This window comes from Tenrec ecaudatus, chromosome 4 (genome assembly GCF_050624435.1).
Source record: "Tenrec ecaudatus isolate mTenEca1 chromosome 4, mTenEca1.hap1, whole genome shotgun sequence".
Taxonomy (NCBI): domain Eukaryota; kingdom Metazoa; phylum Chordata; class Mammalia; order Afrosoricida; family Tenrecidae; genus Tenrec; species Tenrec ecaudatus.
Genome location: NC_134533.1, coordinates 204573547 through 204594287, shown reverse-complemented (window position 1 = coordinate 204594287; position 20741 = coordinate 204573547). Strand labels below are relative to the sequence as shown.

Sequence of the window (20741 nt, the reverse complement as noted above, 5' to 3'; positions counted from 1 at the left end):
CTGGAAATAGCGAGGACACACTGACAAGGGGAAATCTGGCCTGAGTGATGAACACTGGGATGGTGCAGGTTTTGTACCAGCCTGGGTGGCGGGATTCTGAGCAGTTTGGCTGTTAGGGCCGAGTCCTCTCCCACGATTGGGTCTTCTGGGGGTGTGGCCTGCTTCCAATATAAGTAAATGCTGGGGGAAAGCTTGCTTGGTCTTTGCTGGGCCTGAATCTGGCTCACCATCTGACCCCTGGGGCTTTGAGCTTCAGTCAGTGGCCTCCTGTATCACCACCAGTCATCTTACCGGCCAGCTTTGGGGTCATTAGCCTCTCAGGTACATACGTCAGGAGAAGCTTCCAGCCTGACATCTGACCCCACAGAGTTGTAAAGAGTATGACTGAACAAATTGGTAACAGGGAGCGGTAAGGAAGGTATGTAGGTCGCTCTCGCTGGATGAGCCATCAGAGGGGAAACATTTGTCTCGTGTGATGCTCACCAAAGGGTTACCGTGGCAAAGAAGGCTTTCTCTCAAAGCCAGCCACCCGCTGTCCCCAGCCGCTTCTTGTGGACAAAGTGAGCAAGGTAACAGGGCTGGCGATGGAGCACGGCCTCAGGCACAGGGGTCCCACCCACCGGGGCTGCTTGGCTGTGGCCATAGCTGAGTGCCCAACCAGCCAGCAGCAGAGACCAACACTGAGTCTTGATGTGGGACCATTCCTCGGGGCGATCAACCAGCAACCTGGTGGCAAGTTGATTCCTGTCGCAGAAAAGGCAGCATTCTGTTCTTACTGGAATAGACACACTCTGGATACAGAGTTGTCATCCCTGCGCACAATGCTTCTGCCAAAACTATGATCTGTGGCTCCAGAAGGCCTTATCTACTGCCAGGGCATCCCACACGGAATTGCCTGGGTCCAGGGACTCACTTCATAGCAGATGAAGTGCAGCAGAGGGCCTGCGCTCACAGCACCCCCTTCTCATATTGTGTTCCCCACCATCCTTGGCAGAGTGATGGAAAGGCCTTCTGAAGACACAGCCATGGCCCCAATGAGGTGGTGATAGCTTGCAGGGTTGGGGAAAGGCTCCCCAAAGCTCATCCATGTAATAAACTAGGGTCTGATATAGAAACGATGCTGGAGTTCACATGAAAGGATTTAGAAAGACCAAGGACCTCACTGTAAATATACCTTTCCCTGCAACATAAATGATGACGATACATGTGCATCTTGCCGGATGGAATACACAGGAAGCAACGTGACTATAACGGTGGGGAGTGAGTGATGAGAGAGAATCTCATTATCAATCACCTCTAACTAAGGCCGGGCTGCTGGTGGGACAGACCGTCAATCACTCAGCAGTGTGTCCAACTTAGCGCTGAAGGAAATGAGAACAGTCCCATGGGAGGATTTGACTACGGCTCTGAGTCCATCCTGCCTGAACTTGAAGCTCACAGGAACAATCGGACACTTGGAGCAAGAATGACCGACGACGACGTCAGTTATGTGATGACGTCAGAAATGTCATGCGCGAAGAGCCCAAAAGGACATTATAAACTCAGGAAATTAAGAAAAGACCACGATAGATGTCAGAAGGGACTCTGAGACTTGCTCTTGAATGTACAGTAATTAAAATAAATGGAGGAAATGATCAAGTAAAAATAGCCAAAAGGGAAACTTGAAAGAGCAGTTTAAGAGACAAAGTATCATAATGAGATTTGCAGAGACCTGTAACTAGAAACCCCAAAGAGGTGGACAAGCTCAGCATCTCTCAATCTGGGAGAAGGGGTGAGAAAATCTACCTTGGAGTTCCAATACCGAAGGATTCTATAGGCCAAAGGATTCTACGGACGAAGCAGGTAGTATTATAAGAAAATGTTAAGAATACACAGACACTGCACCAAAAAGAACTAGCTCACATTCAACCATAGGATCCGAACTGATGGGACTGGAGAAAGCAGCTCATGCTGCCCTGAGGCATTGGTGAGACAGAAAGCTTCCTACGGAATCCAGTGGGAGTGTTTTCACAAACTGATGCAGCACTGGAAGCACTCGATCCATACCAAGAAGTTTGGAAGGCCAGCAATCTGGTCATGTGATGCGAGGAGATCCATATTTGTGCTCATTCCCAAGAAAGACGGCCCAAGAGGATGCGGAAGTGCTGTGCTGGGTGTTATCATAAGGCTCCTATGCAAGTAGCATGTTGCTGAAGATGATTCAACAACAGTTGCAGTGTACGGAACCGCCACAGGAAGCTGCCAGAATGCAAAGCTGGATTCAGAAGAGGATGAAGAATAGGGATATCATGGCTGACATTAGGCAGATCTCAGCCCAAAGCAAATACCAGGTTGCTTTGTTGTGGAAGATGCAAAGGCTCTGTATGAGTCACAACAAACGATTGATAACGTTGTGAAGAATGGGAATTCTGGGACACTCCATCGTGCTCATGTAGAACCTGAACAGAGACCAAGAAGAGTCCTCTGAACAGAACCAGGGGCTCTGCAGTTTAAAATCAGGGAGGGTGTAAGCAGGGCTGTATCCTTTCACCGTACTTGTTCAGTCTGTAAGCCAAGCCAGGAGTGTGACAAACTGAACTAGAGGTGAATGAGGCATCAAGATGGAAGGAATCAGTAACTTGTGACATGCAGATAAACAACCTTGCAGGCTGAAAGCAAAGAGTACTTCAAGTATTCACTGATAAAGATCATTAATACTGCCTTCAGTATGGTTTGCAGACCAATGTGAAGAGAACAACAATCTTCACACCTGGACCAAATAGATAACATCTTACGTGGGAAGAGATTGAAGTTGGGAGGATTTCATCTTACTTGGGCCCACCATCAACCCTTAGGAAACAGCTCCCAGGAAATCAAAGCATGTCCTGGATTGAGCAATTCTCTGCAAAAGGCTTTTTTCAAGTGTCAAAGAGCAACGAGGTCATTTTGAGGAGTTACGTGCACCTGACCCAAGCCATGGTCCATTTTTGAGGGATGCATATGGAGGCGAAGGCTGAACCATGGACAAGCAAAGAGGCGAGTGGTTGTCTCAGAATTACAGTGTCACTGACAAATACTAAAAATACCACGGGCTAAGACCGGTTCTGGAGACAAAAGGGGCCTCGGCTGGAGCAGGACGGGCCGGAGCCGGGAGGGAGCTAAGCATCGCCGAAAGGGAGCTAAGCATTGCCGACAGCGAGCGAGATGCAGCACCGAGCCTTCCTCCTCCTCGCCCTCCTGGCGCTCACTTCCGAGGCGGCCAAAAAGAAAGACAAGGTATAGAAGGGCGGCCCGGGCAGCCCGTGCGCCGAGTGGGCCTGGGGGCCCTGCACCCCCAGCAGCAAGGACTGCGGCGTGGGTTTCCGTGAGGGCACCTGCGGGACCCAGACCCAGCGTATCCGGTGCAGAGTACCCTGCAACTGGAAGAAGGAGTTTGGAGCCGACTGTAAGTACAAGTTTGAGAACTGGGGGGCGTGCGATGGGGGTACAGGCACCAAGGCCCGCCAGGGCACCCTGAAGAAGGCGCGGTATAATGCCCAGTGCCAGGACACCATACTTGTGAAGTCTTGTACCCCGAAGACCAAAGCCAAGGCCAAAGCCAAGAAGGGGAAGGGGAAGGACTAGAGGCCAGGTCTGGATGCCTGCACCCCCTGGCCTGCCCCTTCAGAGATGTCACCCACCAGTGCCTTCGTCTCACTCGTTAGCTTTATCAAACACACCGGCCTCTCCCCTGCCCCCCACACTCCCCACCCCACCCCCACACACACTCCAAGTGGAGAGGGACTAGGGTTGGTTTCTGGAACGCTCCAGGCTCCTCCCAAACGGATTTCACTCTTGCACGCTCCCCACAACCTTTCGTACTTCCCCACATGGCGCCATTACTAAGAAGCAAATAAACCGTTTTCCGTCCCAATTAAAAAAAAAATACCACGGGCCGCTGGAAGAACAAACAAATCTGCCTTGTAGGAAGTAAAGCCAGAATGTTCCTCAACTGAGGATGGCGAGGCCTCGTCTCCCGTCTTTGGGAAGGGTATCTAGAGGGTGTAACTAGCCCGGACCCCGAACTCCCTTCTGCATTTCATGAGGATGCCAGCGATGGTGCGGTGTGCCCGGCGGTCCTGTGTGGTGGCTGGCTCTAGCTTGTGCTAGGGTCCACAGTGGGAGGGCTTGCCTAGGAGCCCTGCTGGGTTTAGCACCCATTGCGACGGCTAGGCTGTCTGTGGTGGATCTTCGGAGGAACAAGGAAACATCTCAGCTGTTGTGCGCGTTGGTTCGGAGAACCCTCAGGGTCTGATGGCATCGAGGGGGCACCGTGTCCAGCCAGAAGGCAGCGGAGCTCAAGGCGAAGGCAGGTTCCAGGATGGCGGGCGCCACACTGCCGTCCTCATCTCTCTGCCAGCCGAGGTCAAAAGGGGTAAAATCCCGGGGCAGGCTCTGATTGGGCCAGCGGGGTCACGTGTTCTCGCCTGAGCCAATCACGGCGGGCCAGGCGATGCAGCCTGGCCGAGTGGGAGCGCACCGACTTCCGGCCTCCTCCTCCACCTCCGCACCCGTGGCTTCCTCTTCTCGGAACACCCTCTCTCCGGGCCTCGGCTCGGGTGTCGCTTCCTCCTGGTGGCCCTCGGGCTCGGCGCCGGTACCCGCCGCCCCAGACGCGACTCCCTGCTAACTAAGGCCGTGCCCTGGGGTGCCCACGGCCCGCGGGAGGCGCCCCGGCAACGTCCCCTGGAGGGAGGGACATAGAGAGCCACGCGTGCCCGGCCGCCTTCCCCGCCACCCACGAGGGCACGCGCGGAGCTCTCTACCCGCACGGCCATCTGCTCGCGCCACCCCGCCACCCGGAGTCGGGGCACGGCGCGCCCCCGCGAGGCCACGCACACCCCGGGCCGAGGCGCGCGCGCACGCTTCCCTCCGGCGCGCGGCCCGCTCCGGTTGCCCCCCTCTCCCGGCCCCTCCGTCGGGGGCGGGGCGTGATAGGGGCGGGGCCTGGCGCCGCCCGGGAAGCTGCGCGAGGCTCGGCTGGGCTCGGCGGCTGCAGCCACATCCGCCTCCTACGCCTCCGGGTCCTGGCGAGCGCCGCGGGGCTAGGGCCGAGCCGAGGCCCCCGAGGGCGCGGGCGGAGCCATGGCACACCAGACGGGCATCCACGGTGAGGACGGTGGCGGGAGGGGAAGGGGTTCGGGGTCTCTGCCCGTGGCTGTGCCCCTGCGCAGCTCGGCCCCTCCCTCCTCTTGGGCTGTGGCCCCGGGAAGCTTCCTGTTCTCTCTCAGCAGTGGGTCGCCCGCCAGGGGTGGTCACATCCTTGGGGGAGGGGTGTGCATGCGCTGGCTGTGCACTGCCGGGAGTGGGTGAACACGTACGTGCACGGCCGAGGGAGGAGTATGCGTGTGCCCACCTGGGTCTAGATGTGCATGTTTGTTCTTTTGGGGAGGTGGGTGTATCCGGGTGTGCACATCTGGAGGCGTGACGGGTTCATGCACACGCGCTCCGGGTGTGGGGATGGATGCGTGGAGGAGCATCTTTAGACATCAGTGTTTCTGTCTGTGGGTGTTTGTGTGTCTGTGCGCCTGCACTTTGGACACATCTCAGTGGGCATCGGTTACCATGGATGCAGGTAGTGGCTGCCTGGGCAGCCTTAGCAGGGGCTTGTGTTTGAGTGTGAGGGGGAGCCCTGACCTTTGGCCCCTCCCGGGGGTCCCTCACAAACTCCCCCTAGGGGGCTAGGCTGGAGGGGCAGGACCTGCAGGCTGACCTTGGCTTCTGACTGTGCACCCATTTCCCACTCTCATCTCCTGAGCTGGGAGGACCACTGGGCAGCAGGCGCCCTGTCCCTCACCAAGGCCCTTCTAGCCCAGAGTGTCACAGGCTCCTGACAGGCTGAAGGGCTCTGGGTCCCCATTGCTCACTGCCCGGGAGGCTGACGGAGGTGCTGTGGTCTGCGGTGAAGGCCCAGGCACCTGCCCAGGCAGGCTAAGAGGTTTGGCCATTGGCCACTTCTCCCACCCTACCAGGATCCCATCTGTGGCCACCACATCGACCTGCCTGACCACCTGGATCCTGGTGTGTGGTTGTGGTCACTTAGTGGCTGCACTGCCCCTATCCCCCTCCCCCAGCAGGACCAGAGAAGGCAGGGGTCCAGGTGGGTGGGCCAGCCTCTCCTAGGGAGCTGGAGGGTTTCATGACTCAGCCCCTGCCCAGAGGCCACTTCCTTCCCCCTTTGTCTGGTCACTGCTGTGGCCTCCAGCTGAGAGGGAAGGAAGGGCCCCCTAGGAGCTGATAGGCCCCCCAGGGTCCTGTGGCTAGGACCCTGCAGACCTTCAGGGGATTACTGGGGTAGGGCCCCTAACATGATAGTTACTTTGGCCCACTTATGACCTGGGGAGGTCGGGGTGGGGGTGGGGGAGGAGGGTCACCCTGGATACCAGGTGCCAGCCCTGTCCTGGCCATAGGTGTGACTCACTGACCTCAGACTGGGCCACTGGAGGGGGCTGTAATGTGAGGCCCTGGGGGAGGGGTTGACATGAATCTTTGATGCCAGCTCTCAGGTGTCTCCAGCCTGGCTCTGGATTATTGATAGTGGCTGCGGGAGGCACAAAGATGGAGGGGGTGCTGCTGTCTCTTCCTGCTTCCTCTGCTGGGTGTCACTTCGCCCGCCCATCTGATCACACTAGGAGGGGCCAGCCAGCCTCTCCCCTGGGGTAGCTCCTTGCTTCTCCCAGGAAGGCTGAGTGGGCTGAGGGGAGGAGAGGAGTTGCCACCCAGCATGGCTGTGCCCTGAGCCCAGCGTAATCACCAGTGGCCCTAGCCCCATGGAGGCTTGGAAGTCAGGGTCCTGCCCAGAGGCCAGCCTCTATCTCCTGCATTTGCTGGGTAGCTCCGTCCGGCCCACAAGACCAGGTCCCCTTGCTTACTGCCCACACTAGGTAGCTCTGAGCCCCCAGGACCTGCCCACCTAGCCACCATGGAGCTTGCTACCCAACCCCAGGTCTCAGATTCAGGGTCACCCTGCAGGTGGGGCTACCTGAGGACATGACCAGGGCTTGTTTTTTAAAGACTCCTGCCCCTCAACTGCCCAGACCGAGCCCTAAAAATATTTCCTGACCTCAGCCTGCTGCTCAGCTCCTGCTGACTTCTCTTAACCCCTGTGCAGCCTCAAGGTCACCTGCTCTGTCCCTTGCCCCCCACCCCTTCCCCGGAGAGCCACTGGTGGGCTGCACTTCCCATGATTGCTTGCTCTAGCCAGGGCCTCAGCGCCACGCTCAGGGCCGTGCCCACCAGTGGCTGCCGCTTCTTGCTGCCCCGTGTTCTAAGAAAGCGGGGTGTGTTTGGGGACATCCTCTTCCTCCAGGAAGCCTTCTCTACTGCCTTTGTGCTCCTGCATGGGGCCACGCTGGGGCAAAGGTGAAAGGTGACCCTTCAGTCCTGTTGGGGTCAGACCTCCCAGCTGCCGGTGACCGGGTCTGGGTGGACTGTGTGCATCTGCCCCTGTTGACTTGTATGAGGGCTTCGTTCCATATCCCCACAGCTTCCTGGGGCCCCGTCAGACATTTTCCTGTCTGTCTGTGTGTGTGTGTGTGTGTCTTGGCCAAGCTCTGCATCTGCCCACCTGTGTGTGTGCGTGCTAGTGAGCTGGGCACTGTGTGTGGGTGTATTGCCATGTGTAAATGTGTCCCTTTGTGTCTGGCCAGCGAGTGTGTGCTATGTGAGTCTGTCCCAGGAGTGTGTGTCCGCGTACACGAGCATTCACGCTTGCTGAATGGTGTAGGTACATGTATAGATGGTGATGACGGTGTGCTCCGCTGTCAAAGCCTGGGGGAAACTCCGGTGATCTTTCAATGCCACGAGCTCTGTGAAGCCCCCTCCTCGTGGGTGACCTTGTGTCCCAGTGCTGGGGGGGAGGGCAGAGCTGGGCGTGTCCCAGGCCAGCCCGGGGCAGGGTGGCCCGTCCCCACCCAGCCCGTCACCAAAACTGTCCCAGCAGCAGGCTGCTTGCCTGTCACCCGAGCTGGCTAAATTTGGGAGCTTGTGTTCCACAGGCTTCTCAGGTTACCAGTCACATGGGGGCTGTATTTAACTCGGGCTCCAGGCCGGGTGACCAGACCCCGGAAGAGAGCCGACTCTCGGGCACCTCGGCCGCCCTGTCTCCGCAGCGCCCACCATGTTTCTTGTTCTCCTAGCCACCGAGGAGCTGAAGGAGTTCTTCGCTAAGGCCCGGGCCGGCGCCATCAGGCTCATCAAAGTGGTCATTGAAGACGGTGAGTGCCCCCCGTGAGGGCGGGGCCCAGGCTGGGGGCTGGACACGCTTCTGGTGCGGAGAGGCCGCTGGCTGAAGGCCCACTCTGCCCATACATTCCTTTCCTGTGAGTGAAGGGGTGAGAGGTCACCCAGAAAGCAGCAGCTCAGGAGAGCGTGGAGGTGGGCACGCATGCTCACTCTACTACCCCGGTGACTCAGGGAAGGGAGCGTGGGGGGTGGGGGTGCGGGTGTTGCTGTGTCCTCACACATGTAGATGGTGAGACAAACCCTGTCGAGGTGCCTAGCTGAGCAGGGGCGGCGATAAGAGCAGGCAGCACATTCAGCTGGCTGGCCCACTCCATGTGGCTGGGGAGCTCAGCTCAGCTAACGAGGCCGGTGTGGGGATCCCCAGGGCAGCCCCAGACCCCTGCCCTTTAAGAACCCCATCAATAGGGAGTGGGGACTCGCTCACACCCAACCCACCCCTAGAGCAGGACCCGGACATTCCAGGCTTGGCTGGACCTTGGGGCCCTGGGATGGGGGGCTTGAGCAGAGGCCTGAAGTGGGGAGGCAGACTGGACTGTGGGAGGGTGTATTAGTCTGGGTACTTTAAAGAAGCAATCCACAGAAACACATATAGGAGAGAGTGTTATATAAAGGTTAAGTGCGCATTAAGAAACCATTCCAACCCAGTGCTGCCCGAGCCCACAAATCCAACATTAACCCATATGTCCAGCACCAATCCACAAAGTCCTCCTCCATCTCACAAAACACACACTATGATGCCGACTGCAGGAGGAAAGCCAAATGTGTAAGCGTCTCAGCGCTGGCAGGGGTCTCCACACGAGTGTTCCAGCACCCAGGGCTGCATCGGGGTAGGTCCATGTGGCTTCTCCTTAGGGAAGTCTTGCAGGAAGTCAGCTTTGTCAGCTGAAGCAGGGAACTGCTAGGCAGCTGCACCCTGGTCCGACCATCAGAAAGCAAGAGACCCAAGGACGAGAAAGATGAGGCTCATTGAGCCATTTATCCCTCCACCCTTCAATTAACCCCACATGTGTTTATCGGCCAGGTTGGCACAATAAACTAACTCAGAGGGGCTTGGAGAGGAGGAACCTTCCCCCCACTCTCTGTGTTGAGGGGAGCCCCAGGAGCTGAGAGAGACTGGGAGCGGGCTGGCTCCCCATGGGTTTCTGCAGCTCATTTCGGGGATTCCCTGTGGGCTTGGTGCCCTGCTGACCCACAGACCCAGTATTCCCACACCCTCGCACCCCCCATCCCAACCCCTCGCCCCCGGCTGCAGAGCCAGTTCTGGGCTGTGCTTTGCCCAGAAAAACCACACCGCTGCCGTCCATTCAGTTCCAACCTGTAGCCATCTGGGACTGACAGCCGCATTGTTCTCGTGGGCTGGGGCGCTGACCGTGTGGCCCACAACCCAGTGTCTAGCCCATGGCACCTCCAAATCCAGAGGCTAGCAGGGTTCACGGTGCTTGAGAGAGAGCCTGCGTGGCGGGTCACAGCCCCCACCCCCTAACTCGGCTTCAGTCTTCACCTTACTCCCACCCAATGAAAGATGCCTGCGAAGATGACCCCAGACCTCTGTCTTCCCCGGTGGTTGGGGAACAGCATGGGCCACTGTGGCCAGAGAGGGTGCTGGGTGCCCTGGAGCTTGGGCTGAAAGGCCCAGTGTCCAGCACACCCTGGCCCTGGGGCTGCCCCAACTCAACCCCTGTGTACCAGCCTTGGAGAAGCCCGGCCTGCTGGCCCTGGGCATCGGGAAATGCCTACTTCTGCTTGGTCACTGACTGTGGGGAAGGGCCTGACGCTGGTAGAGTGTGTGTAGGCTTCCTGGGTCTGCAGTGTCTGGTGGGAGCCCTGCCCTCCTCACCTGCTCCTGCCGCCTAAGGCTGTCACACCCCCTCCTCCGTCTGCTGGAACCCTGGGCTGAGGGAGGAGGGGAGCAGGCAGGTGGGTGAGTGGCTCCTGGTGCTGAGCACCTGCTGGGGTGGGTGGGGTCTGAGGGATCAGCCGAGTGTGGGGGTGTCTGAGGGGCCACTGCTGGCTGTGGCCATACCTTCACGGGGTTGTCTGTGTGGGATGGGGTGGGCTTGTGGGCATGTCCACATCTGTGCACCTTTGTGTGTGCATGCTGGGTACTGTGTGTGTGTGTGTGTGCTGGGGTATGTGCATGAGTGCGCACTGGGGCGGGGCGTGCGTGAGAGTGTGCGTACTGGGGGCAGGACCCAACAGGGAGCAGCCCTTGCCCGGGACCTCTGTGCCCTTATTCACCTGTTCCCTTGGGGCCGTGGGCTCCAGGAAGGTGGGCGCAGTGGCTGGTGGGTCAGAGACAAAGGCAGGAGCGGGCGCCCCAGCTCACCCCGCCTCTGTCCCTAGAGCAGCTTGTGCTGGGTGCCTCGCGGGAGCTGGCGGGAAGCTGGGACCAAGACTATGACCGGGCTGTGCTGCCCCTGCTGGAGCCACAAGAGCCCTGCTACCTGCTCTACCGCCTCGACTCCCGCAATGCCCAGGGCTTCGAATGGCTCTTCCTCGCCTGGTCGCCGGACAGTTCCCCCGTGAGTGCCACCACCCTACCCAGCCTCAGACTCATAACTGGCCGTGGAGGGTTTGGGTCCAAGGGAGACCGGACCCTGCCTGAGGGGAAACAGGCCTGCTCCCCGTGGTCTGGGACCCTGCCCTGGCCCTCCCCCCTAGAGACTGAGAGGGACCCGGCCCAGGCTTGGACTTTGGGGTCTCAGGAGCCTCGGTGGTGTGGTGGGGTACCGGTGGGCCTGCTGATCACAAGGGCAGCAGTTTGAACCCACGAGTCACTCAAAGGGGGAGAAACGAGGCTCTCTGCTCTGGAATGATCTGCAGCCTGTAACCCACAGAGGCAGTTCTGCTCGACTGTTCCGCTCTACGGTGCCACTTGGCAGTTCCACCCGCTGTCCCTGAGCCTCCCGGCTGCCTCAGCCTGGCTCTGGGAGAGGGAAAAGTGTGGTCTCTTCCCCTGCTGGCCAGAGCTGGCCTCGCTGCACCTTTGCTTCCCAGTTGTGTCCATCCTCTGCTGGGCCTGTGGCTACGATGAGCTGGCCATCCCTCAGGATTCTGCCTGCTCCTGGCCCTCGGGGGGAACTCAGAGCTCGTGCCCCCCTCTCCACTGCAGGTACGACTGAAGATGCTGTATGCAGCCACCCGGGCGACAGTGAAGAAGGAGTTTGGGGGCAGCCACATCAAGGATGAGATCTTCGGGACTGTGAAGGTACCCTCATCCCCTCCTCCCCTCTGCCAGGAGCCCCAGGGGGAGGGGGCAGGTGGGGCACGGTTCACAGAGTTCTGCAGGGCTTGGGCAGGCCAGGGTAGGCCAGGGCTGTGCCCTGGGACACCCCAGCAACACCCGCCCTTCGTGCCCTGGCCAGGACGACCTCTCCTTCGCTGGGTACCAGAAGCACCTGTCCTCCCGCGCAGCGCCCGCGCCGCTGACCTCAGCCGAGAGAGAGCTCCAGCAGATTCGCATCAACGAGGTGGGGGCGCGGGCGGGGGCGGGGCCCCCAGGCCATAGCCAACCCCGGTAGCTGAGCTTGTGCTCCCGGCGGTCCTCTCCCCACCCCTCCAGGTGAAGACAGAGATCAGCGTGGAGAGCAAGCACCAGACCCTGCAGGGCCTTGCCTTCCCCCTGCAGCCCGAGGCCCAGCGGGCACTGCAGCAGCTCAGGCAGAAAATGATCAACTACATCCAGCTGGTGGGTGCCAGACCCCCCTGCCCCCCCCCACCCTTGCCTAGGCACATGCTGCAGTGCAGCCTGTCCTTGTGGGGACACTTCCCATTTGACCCCCCATCCAATGGATAGGTGGGGTGCACCACTACTGACCCGGAGTTCACACTGACTGCACAGCCCAGACCTGGCTCCCCCTGCGGCCCCATCAGCAGGGTCCCTCCACCTCACTGACCCGCGTTAACTCACAGCAACCCTGCAGGACAGGGAGAAGGGCCCCCTGTGGGTTTCTGAGCCTGTAACTCTCTACGGGATAGAGAGCCTCTCTCTCCTGAGGAGCAACTGGTGGTTTCAAACTGCTGACTTTGTGGTAAAGAGCCCAACGAGGATGCCACTAGGGTGTAACCCCCTAATCGGGAAGTCCTCTGTAGGCCAAGGAGCCCCCGGTGGCACAGTGGGTGATGTAGTGGGCTACATGTTGGACGTGCAGCCAAGGTCAGCAGTTCAAACCCACCAGCCGCTCGAAGGGAGAAAAATGAGGCTGTGCGCTTCCTAAGGCGTTGCACTCTCAGAACCCCACCTGTCCTGCAGGGTCGCTGTCGCTCAGAATGGGCTCGATGGCTGCAAGGTTAATGTCTGGTTTTCTTCAGGCCAAATGGTTCCTTCCACCCAAAGCGTGGCTCTCCGACCCGTCCCCTCCCCTGGGTGCGCAGCCTGCCTCGAGAGGGCAGAGTGGGACCTAAGGGTGCCCTGGGAGGGTGCCCTGGGCGTGGACACCCATGGGCCCAGCTGGGCCCATGCTGGTGTGCCAGTCCCCCCAGTCTGCCAGTTCTTGTTTGGTGGGGTGGGTTTGGGCCCTGATGGCTGCCTGGGGCCCCTGGCAGAAGCTGGACCAGGAGCGGGAGACGGTCGAGCTGGTGCACACAGAGCCCACCGAGGTGGCCCAGCTGCCCTCGAGGGTGCCCCGGGACTCCGCCCGCTACCACTTCTTCCTCTACAAGCACACCCATGAGGGGGACCACCTGGAGTCTGTGGGTGAGCCTGGCCGGGCCAGTGAAGGGGAGGGGGTGGGGGCGGGCAGCCACTCCACATAGCGTCTCTCCGCCCGCCCCCAGTGTTCATCTACTCCATGCCGGGCTACAAGTGCAGCATCAGGGAGCGCATGCTCTACTCCAGCTGCAAGAGCCGCCTGTTGGACTCTGCGGAGCAGGACTTCCATCTGGACATCACCAAGAAGGTGGGCACACATACCCTGCCCTGCTCCCCGGTCGGCCTCACTGGCCCCCTGCCACCACCTGCACCTGGAGCCCCGCAATGAGGGTTGGACGGGCAGCCTGGTTGCCCTGTCGGATCACGGGACCCATGCAGGAGTGGGTAGGAGTTGTCCAACCCGGCCCAGCTGACCGGTGACCCGCGCAAGTGCTGGCCTCGCTGGGCTGGCTGGTGGTGCCCCTGGGGGTGGCTTTCCAGCCAGGGATTGGCCTGGGAGGAGAGCTGGCTTGGGCTGAGAGATGGAGGCGTGACTGAGCCTGACCGCCCGCAGATCGAGATCGGCGACGGGGCGGAGCTGACTGCCGACTTCCTCTATGACGAGGTGCACCCCAAGCAGCAGGCCTTCAGGCAGGCCTTCGCCAAGCCCAAGGGCCCTGGGGGCAAGCGGGGCCACAAGCGCCTCATCCGAGGCCCTGGCGAGAATGGAGATGACAGCTAGGGGGCTGGGTGCCTGCCCGCCGGTGTGTGGACCGGGCTGCCCACCCCACTGCTCCTGCAGCTGGGCTCCCGGGGGGGATGGCTTCTCAGTGGCTGAACACCCCCTGCAGCCAATGAGGGCCCCTGGGGTGGCATTTGTGACCCTCGCCCCATTGGCCCTGTCTCTCAACTTTGTGCCCTGGGGTCCGGGGCCCTTCCCCACTGCTCAGGAGGGCTGGCTGGGGTGGGGGGCACCTTGTATGACCCTGACCCCCCAGGGGGGAACGAGACTAGAGCCCCAGCAGCCTCTGGCCACCAGAGGATGGATGAGTGAACGCTGTATTTTCTAAAGAATAAAATATTTTTAAATCAACGCCTGAGCTTGCTCCTAAGGGACTGCAGCCCGCCCCCGGGAACAGGGAGCTCTGCCCATTCACGTGCCCTCTTACCATCGACCTGGCAGGCAGAGGCCCGGCCCTCCTGGCTGCAGACGTGCATGGTGGGCGTTGCCCGTGACGCAATGTGAGCTGAGCCGTGATAAGCTGTTTCCGACGGTTTGCCACCACACCAGTGGGGTCTCACAGTCTGAAGGGAATCCCCTGGGCTTAGAACCCGAGCGTTGGCGGGGCTGATTCCTCCTGGAGGTCAGGAGCTTCCTCCTGGAATCACCAGCTTCCCGCAGCTGCCGGCATTGCTCTGTGTGTGGCCCTGTCTGTCTGTCTTCAAGGCCAGCACCACGGCAGCTCTGACCCTGTGCGTGCACACGTGCGTGGCCTTGTGCTGTCAGGGCCCCTCTGCCGTCCTCCCGGGAGGGCGTGTGAGGACGTAAGCCCACCCAGGAGCCCCTGAAAGCTGACCGTCGTGATGCCCACCCAGCGGGCACCAGGGGAGGTGCCCAGCCCCACTTCTCGGTGGAGACCTCTGGGAGGTCCTGCTTGTTCCTTCGTCCACTCAGTCACTGTTCCCCCACAGAGAGCCCCTCTCCGTGCCCACCCAGAGCTGAGGGTTGAGGACCCTTGGCACCTGACTCAAGGAGCTATGAGCACCACCCCCCGACCGCTCACCGCACTGGCTTGACAATCGGAGACCCCTGCCCTGACGGGGGATGAGGGAATCAGGCTCTGTAAGAGCAGGTAGTTCGGCCACTGGAGATCCCCTCATAGAGGGGTTCAGGAGAGGAGATGGGTCAGTCGGGGTGTGATGTAGTACCGATGAAGAACACAGCTTTCCCCCAGATCCTGGATGCTTCCTCCACCCAACTACCATGATCCCAATTCTACCTTGCAGGACTGGATAGGACAGAAGTTGTACACTGGTGCGTATGGGAGCTGGAGGCACAGGGAATCCAGGGTGGACGATACCTTCAGGATCAGGGGTGTGAGGGACGATGCTGGGAGAGCGGAGGGTGAGTGGGTTGGAAAGGGGGAACCGATTACAAGGATCCACATGTGACCTCCTCCCTGGGAGACGGACGGCAGAGAAGGGGGGGAAGGGAGACTCCGGATAGGGCAAGATATGACAAAATAACAATCTATAAATGATCAAGGGCTCATGAGGGAGGGGGGAGCGGGGAGGGAAGAAAAAAAGAGGGCCTGATGCAAAGGGCTTAAGTGGAGAGAAAAGGCTTTGAAAATGATGAGGGCAAAGAATGTACAGATGTGCTTTATACAATTGATGTCTGTATGGATTGTGATAAGAGTTGTATGAGCCCCTAATAAAATGAAAAAAAAAAAAAGCAGGTAGCTTTGCTCTGAGTGAGTAAGGTGGGGGAGGGGGTTCCTGGGGGAGGCAGTGAGGGCCAACGGAGGAGACCGCAGGGGTGAGACCAGAGGTGGACCGGCCAAGAGTGCCTCAGCGGGGGGCATCCCCCGGCAAGGAGAGCAGGATGTGTGGACGCTCCGTGCGGGGGTCTCCACACTGGAGGCCACTGAGGGTCAGGAGAGGGCAGGGCAGGGGCAGGTGGAGGGCCTTGCCACCCACTGGGGTTTGCCCTGCGACTCGGAAGACCCCCACAGAGGGTGTGAGTGGAGGAGGGCTGGGCCCTGGCAGACAGAGTGGGTGCTCCAGGCCCCAGATCAGCAGGGACATGGGAGCAGCCGCTGATCAAGCAGCCAGGAGGCTCCCGGGCTGGCCCTGGAGAGCACGAGGGGCGGTGGGCACGGGCCAGTGGGAGCCGGGCAGGTTCCGATTGGAGTGGGGGTCCCAGGGCCTCCAAGGGTCTGGGCCTGGGCAGTCTCCTAAATTACAGCCACCTTGGTTGGGAGGTGCAGATTAGGGGACTAACGAGGGTCCTTTGGGCCAGCTTGGGGCGGGGCTGGGGTCCAGTGGAGACCTGGGTGTGTGTGTGAGGGGTGGGGTGGAGGAGCTGAAGCCTCCAGGCTCCTGTTGACACATGGTCCACTCTGGGGCACACCCCCAAGCTCTGAAGGCAAGAGCATCCCCGTGCCAGCGGCCCTGTCCTGGGAGAACCCCTGGGGGGCAGGCACCAAGGGGCGGAAGCTTTGGTGAAGAGCCCTGTTGCTCAGTGGCGGGCACTGGCTTGGTGTCCATGTCCCCAGGCTGCTGAAGCGGACAGTCCAAGCTTTCACTGAATTCGTAGGGGATTCTGGGCCATTTTTCACAGGCCCCCCCACCTACCTACCCCCAAGCCCTGAAGTCAGGGTGAGACCCCTGGGCTGGTGTGGATTCTCAGGAGGGGTGTGGGCAAAGGCAGATTCTCAGAGGGGCTGATGGAAAGAGGAAGGTAAGGGACCAAGGGACCAGGACCATGTCTGCCATCTGGCTATGCAAATGATGTGACTGACTCATCTCACCACCGCCCCGCCCCCCCCGCCCCGCCCCTGCCTGTGCCCATGCCATTAGGTACTCTGGGCCCCTGGGGAGCCTGCTCCTCCCCCGCTCTGCCCAGCCTTCTTGTTGCGGGACACCCGCCCCCATCCCAGGCTTCCTGTCCTGGGAAGCAGAACCGTGATTTTCCCAGGTCTGACGGCTGCGGTGGTGTGTGTGTGGGGGGGGGGGGGGTGTCCAGTTTGGGGTAGAGGCAGGGGGAGGGGGCTACCAGGCTTGTGAAACTCTCACTTCCTCTTTTTTGTCTGAGCCACGGCTGTGGGAGAAGAGACCCTGAGCTGGAAGCCCCGTCTGCTAGCTGGTCCTCTGGAGAGCCCAGCTGGCTGACATGGTAAGGGAACGCCTGCAGCTTGGGCAGAGAGGTCGCTGGCCAGGGTGGGGAGTGCGGGGCCTGGGAACACTCAGGACCCTGGGCAGCAAGCCCCGAGTCCAGAGTCTGCTGGGGTGACTGAGCCCCGGAGCTGGATGCCTGCCGTTGTCCATTCCCCGCACCCTCCCCCCTGCCCTGCCCTGTCCAGATGCAGATGCATGGCTGTCCCCAGGCTGGGGCGGTGAAGAGGGCAGACGTAAAGCAAGGACTTGCCTGGTTTTGCCAGGGGCCCAGGGCGTGCACAGCAGGGCACACCTGACTCTGCCTCGACCTTGGCTAAAAGGAGAGGGGCTGGGGGAGACTGGAGAAGGCACAGGGGTGTTTTAGCCTGGTGGGAGGGAAGGGGAGAGTGAGAGATGCCCCCTGAGGAATGGGAGGGCCTGGGGGGGCTGTGGGCAGGAGTGAGAGATATTTTAGGGTATGGGTGAAGGACAGCTGTTGATCACCAGGCTGAATTCCTAGTACCCCATGAGCCTGGGAGTGGCAGAAGAACTGTCCCTCTCTGGGGAAGCCTTGGAGGCCAGGGTCCAGGCTCCTGCTGGAGGGCCCCCGAGAGGCAAGGCTGGTGGGGTGCACCTGGGTCGGGTGCTCACACAGACATCCCGCCCCCAGGGTTTCTGCCCTTTGGCTCTGGTGGTGCAGGCCTCGATGCTGACCATGGCTCTGGCCCTGGGCACCCTGCCCGCCTTCCTGCCCTGTGAGCTGCTGCCCCACGGCCGGGTGGACTGCAACTGGCTCTTGCTGAAGTCTGTGCCCCACTTCCCCGCCGGGGCAGCCCGTGCCAACATCACCAGCCTGTCCCTGCGCTCCAACCGCATCCACCACCTCCTCGCCTCGGACTTCGCCCACCTGCCCAGCCTGCGGCGCCTGGACCTGAAGTGGAACTGCCCACCAGCCGGCCTCAGCCCCATGCACTTCTCCTGCCACATGACCATCGAGCGGGGCACCTTCCTGGCCGTGCCCAGCCTGGAGGAGCTGAACCTTAGCTATAACGGCATCAGCACGGTGCCCGCCCTGCCCGCCTCCCTCGTGTCCCTGTCCCTCAGCCGCACCAACATCCTGGTGCTCGGGGCCCCCTCCTTCACCGGCCTGCGCGCCCTTCGCTCTCTCTTCGTGGACGGCAACTGCTACTACAAGAACCCCTGCACAGGGGCACTGACCGTGGCCCCGGGCGCCTTCCTGGGCCTGGGCAACCTCACCCACCTGTCCCTGAAGTACAACAACCTCACGGCCGTGCCCCGCGACCTGCCGCCCCGCCTGGAGTCCCTGCTCCTGTCCTACAACCACATCGTCCGCCTGGGGCCCGGGGACCTGGCCAACCTGACCGCCCTGCGAGTGCTGGACGTGGGTGGGAACTGCCGCCGCTGTGACCACGCCCGCAACCCCTGCAGGGAGTGCCCGCGAGGCTTCCCGCAGCTGCACCCAGACACCTTCCGCCACCTGCGCCACCTTGAGGGCCTGGTGCTCAAGGACAGCTCTCTGCACACCCTTGACGCAGCCTGGTTCCACGGCCTGGACAACCTCACCGTGCTGGACCTGAGCGAGAACTTCCTTCACGACTGCATCGCCAAGACGGAGGCCTTGAGGAACCTGACGCGCCTGCGCAGGCTCAACCTGTCTTTCAACTACCACAAGAAGGTGTCCTACGCCCACCTGCACCTGGCGCCCGCCTTTGCTAGCCTGGTCTCCCTGCAGGAGCTGGACCTGCACGGCCTCTTCTTCCGCTCGCTCCACCAGACGCTCCGCCCGCTGCTCCACCTGCCCGCCCTCCAGCGGCTGCGGCTGCAGATGAACTTCATTGACCAGGCCCGGCTGAGCGTCTTCGGGGCCTTCCCCAACAGCCTGAGCTATGTGGACCTGTCCTACAATCGCATCAGTGGGGCCTCTGCGCAACGGGCTGGGGACCGCGGGGTCCAACTGCTGTCTGCAGGCCCCCCAGGCTCCGAGGACTTCATGCCAAGCTGCACCTCCCTCCCCTTCACCTTGGACTTGTCCCGCAACAACCTGGTGGGTGTGCAGCCTGAGATGTTCGCCCGGCTCTCGCGGCTGCAGTGCCTCCTCCTGAGCCGCAACAGCATTGCGCAGGCCGTCAACGGTTCTCAGTTCGTGTGGCTGACCGGCCTACGGGTGCTGGACCTGTCCCACAACAAGCTGGACCTGTACCACCACCGCTCCTTCACCGAGATGCCGCGGCTTGAGGCGCTGGACCTCAGCTTTAACAGCCAGCCCTTCAGCATGCAGGGCGTGGGCCACAACCTGAGCTTCGTGGCCGCCCTGCCCGCCCTGCGCCACCTCAGCCTGGCCCACAACAACATCAACGGCCTGGTGTCTCCGCAACTCCACAGTCGCTCCCTGCTGGCCCTGGACTTCAGCGGGAACGCCCTGGGCCGCATGTGGGCCGAGAGTGACATCTACCTTCACTTCTTCAGTGGCCTGACACGCCTGCTGCTCCTCGACCTGTCCCTGAACCGCCTGAGCACGCTCGTGCCCCGCGCCCTGGACACGCTTCCCAAGACTGTGCGGCTGCTGCGGCTGCGGGACAATCACCTGGCCTTCTTCAACTGGAGCAGCCTGGCCCTGCTGCCTAGCCTGCAGGAGCTGGACCTGGCTGGGAACCAGCTGAAGGCCCTGAGCAACGGCAGTCTGCCCGCGGGCACTGGCCTCCGGCGGCTGGACCTCAGCTGCAACCACATCCGCCTGGTGGAGCCCGGCTTCTTCGCCCAGGCCGCGCAGCTGCGCGAGCTCAACCTGAGTGCCAATGCCCTCAAGACGGTGGACCCCTCGTGGTTCGGGCTCCAGGCGGGTGCCCTGACGGTGCTGGACGTGAGCGCTAACCCTCTGCACTGCGCCTGCGGGGCGGGCTTCGTGGACTTCCTGCTGGAGGTGCAGGCCGCAGTGCCCGGGCTGTCCCGGCACGTGAGGTGCGGGAGCCCCGGGCAGCTGCAGGGCTGCAGCATCTTCCAGCAGGACCTGCGCCTCTGCACGGACGAGGCCCTCTCCTGGAACTGCTTTGGCCTCTCCCTGCTGGCCGTGGCCCTGACGCTGGCCGTGCCCCTGCTGCAGCATCTCTGTGGCTGGGACCTCTGGTACTGCTTCCACCTGGGCCTGGCCTGGCTGCCGCGGCGCAGCCAGAACACCCTGCCCTACGACGCCTTCGTGGTGTTTGACAAGGCACAGGGCGCGGTGGCCGACTGGGTGTACTATGAGCTGCGGGAGCGGCTGGAGGAACGCCGGGCCCTGCGCCTGTGCCTGGAGGAGCGGGATTGGCTGCCGGGCAGGACGCTCTTCGAGAACCTGTGGGCCGCAGTCTACGGCAGCCGCAAGACGCTGTTTGTGCTGTCCCGCACAGATCGCGTCAGCGGCCTCCTGCGGGCCGGCTTCCTGCTGGCCCAGCAGCGCCTGGTGGAGGACCGGGAGGATGTGGTGGTGCTGGTCATGCTGTGCCCCGACGCCCACCGCTCCCGCTACGTGCGGCTGCGCCAGCGCCTCTGCCGGCAGAGCGTCCTCCTCTGGCCCCACCAGCCCAGTGGCCAGGGCAGCTTCTGGGCCCAGCTGGGCGTGGCCCTGACCAGGGACAACCGCCACTTCTATAACAAGAACTTCTGCCAAGGCCCTGCAGCCGAACCCTCCTGAGCCGGGGGCGGTGCTTCCAGCATGCACACCCTATCTCCTGGCTCCCCCTCGCCTGCCCCTCTCCCCCCACCCTCCTGACCCTGTGCTCCTGGCACCCAATAAACGGTACCTGGAGGCCGACGGGCTCACTTTGAGGGGTGTGTGTGTTGGGGGGATGAGGCTGCAGGTGGTCTTGGGAACCTCATTAGGGAGAACAGGAGGTCCCTCCTCAGGCCCCTGGAGCGCGGTTCTGGTGTCTCCCAGAGGACAAGGGTGGCCCCTGCCCTGGCAGCTGTGCTG

At 61.4% G+C, this 20741-nt stretch overlaps 2 protein-coding genes and 1 pseudogene across 2 annotated transcripts; all 3 read left to right on the top strand.

The window, feature by feature from the left end:
- The first annotated feature begins 3183 nt into the window (after positions 1-3183).
- On the top strand, positions 3184-3887 carry LOC142445541 (midkine pseudogene; annotated as a pseudogene).
- Positions 3888-4532: 645 nt separating this feature from the next.
- Positions 4533-13985, top strand: TWF2 (twinfilin actin binding protein 2). Its single transcript, XM_075547468.1, has 9 exons — positions 4533-5128; positions 8157-8234; positions 10606-10784; positions 11375-11470; positions 11628-11732; positions 11825-11950; positions 12808-12958; positions 13039-13160; positions 13467-13985. Exons 1-9 carry the CDS (start codon positions 5104-5106, stop codon positions 13632-13634), a joined length of 1050 nt encoding a protein of 349 aa, XP_075403583.1. The 5' UTR covers positions 4533-5103; the 3' UTR covers positions 13635-13985.
- Positions 13986-17297: 3312 nt separating this feature from the next.
- On the top strand, positions 17298-20462 carry TLR9 (toll like receptor 9). Its single transcript, XM_075547924.1, has one exon. The coding sequence runs from the start codon at positions 17298-17300 to the stop codon at positions 20460-20462; it is 3165 nt and encodes a 1054-aa protein (XP_075404039.1).
- Positions 20463-20741: the final 279 nt, after the last annotated feature.

Coding starts and splice junctions, on each gene's coding strand:
- TWF2 (XM_075547468.1), top strand. CDS start 5,104: ATGGCACACCAGACGGGCATCCACG. Junction 10,785..11,374: donor GGTCGCCGGACAGTTCCCCC/GTGAGTGCCACC, acceptor TCTCCACTGCAG/GTACGACTGAAGATGCTGTA. Junction 11,951..12,807: donor TGATCAACTACATCCAGCTG/GTGGGTGCCAGA, acceptor GGCCCCTGGCAG/AAGCTGGACCAGGAGCGGGA.
- TLR9 (XM_075547924.1), top strand. CDS start 17,298: ATGAGCCTGGGAGTGGCAGAAGAACTGTCCCTCTCTGGGGAAGCCTTG.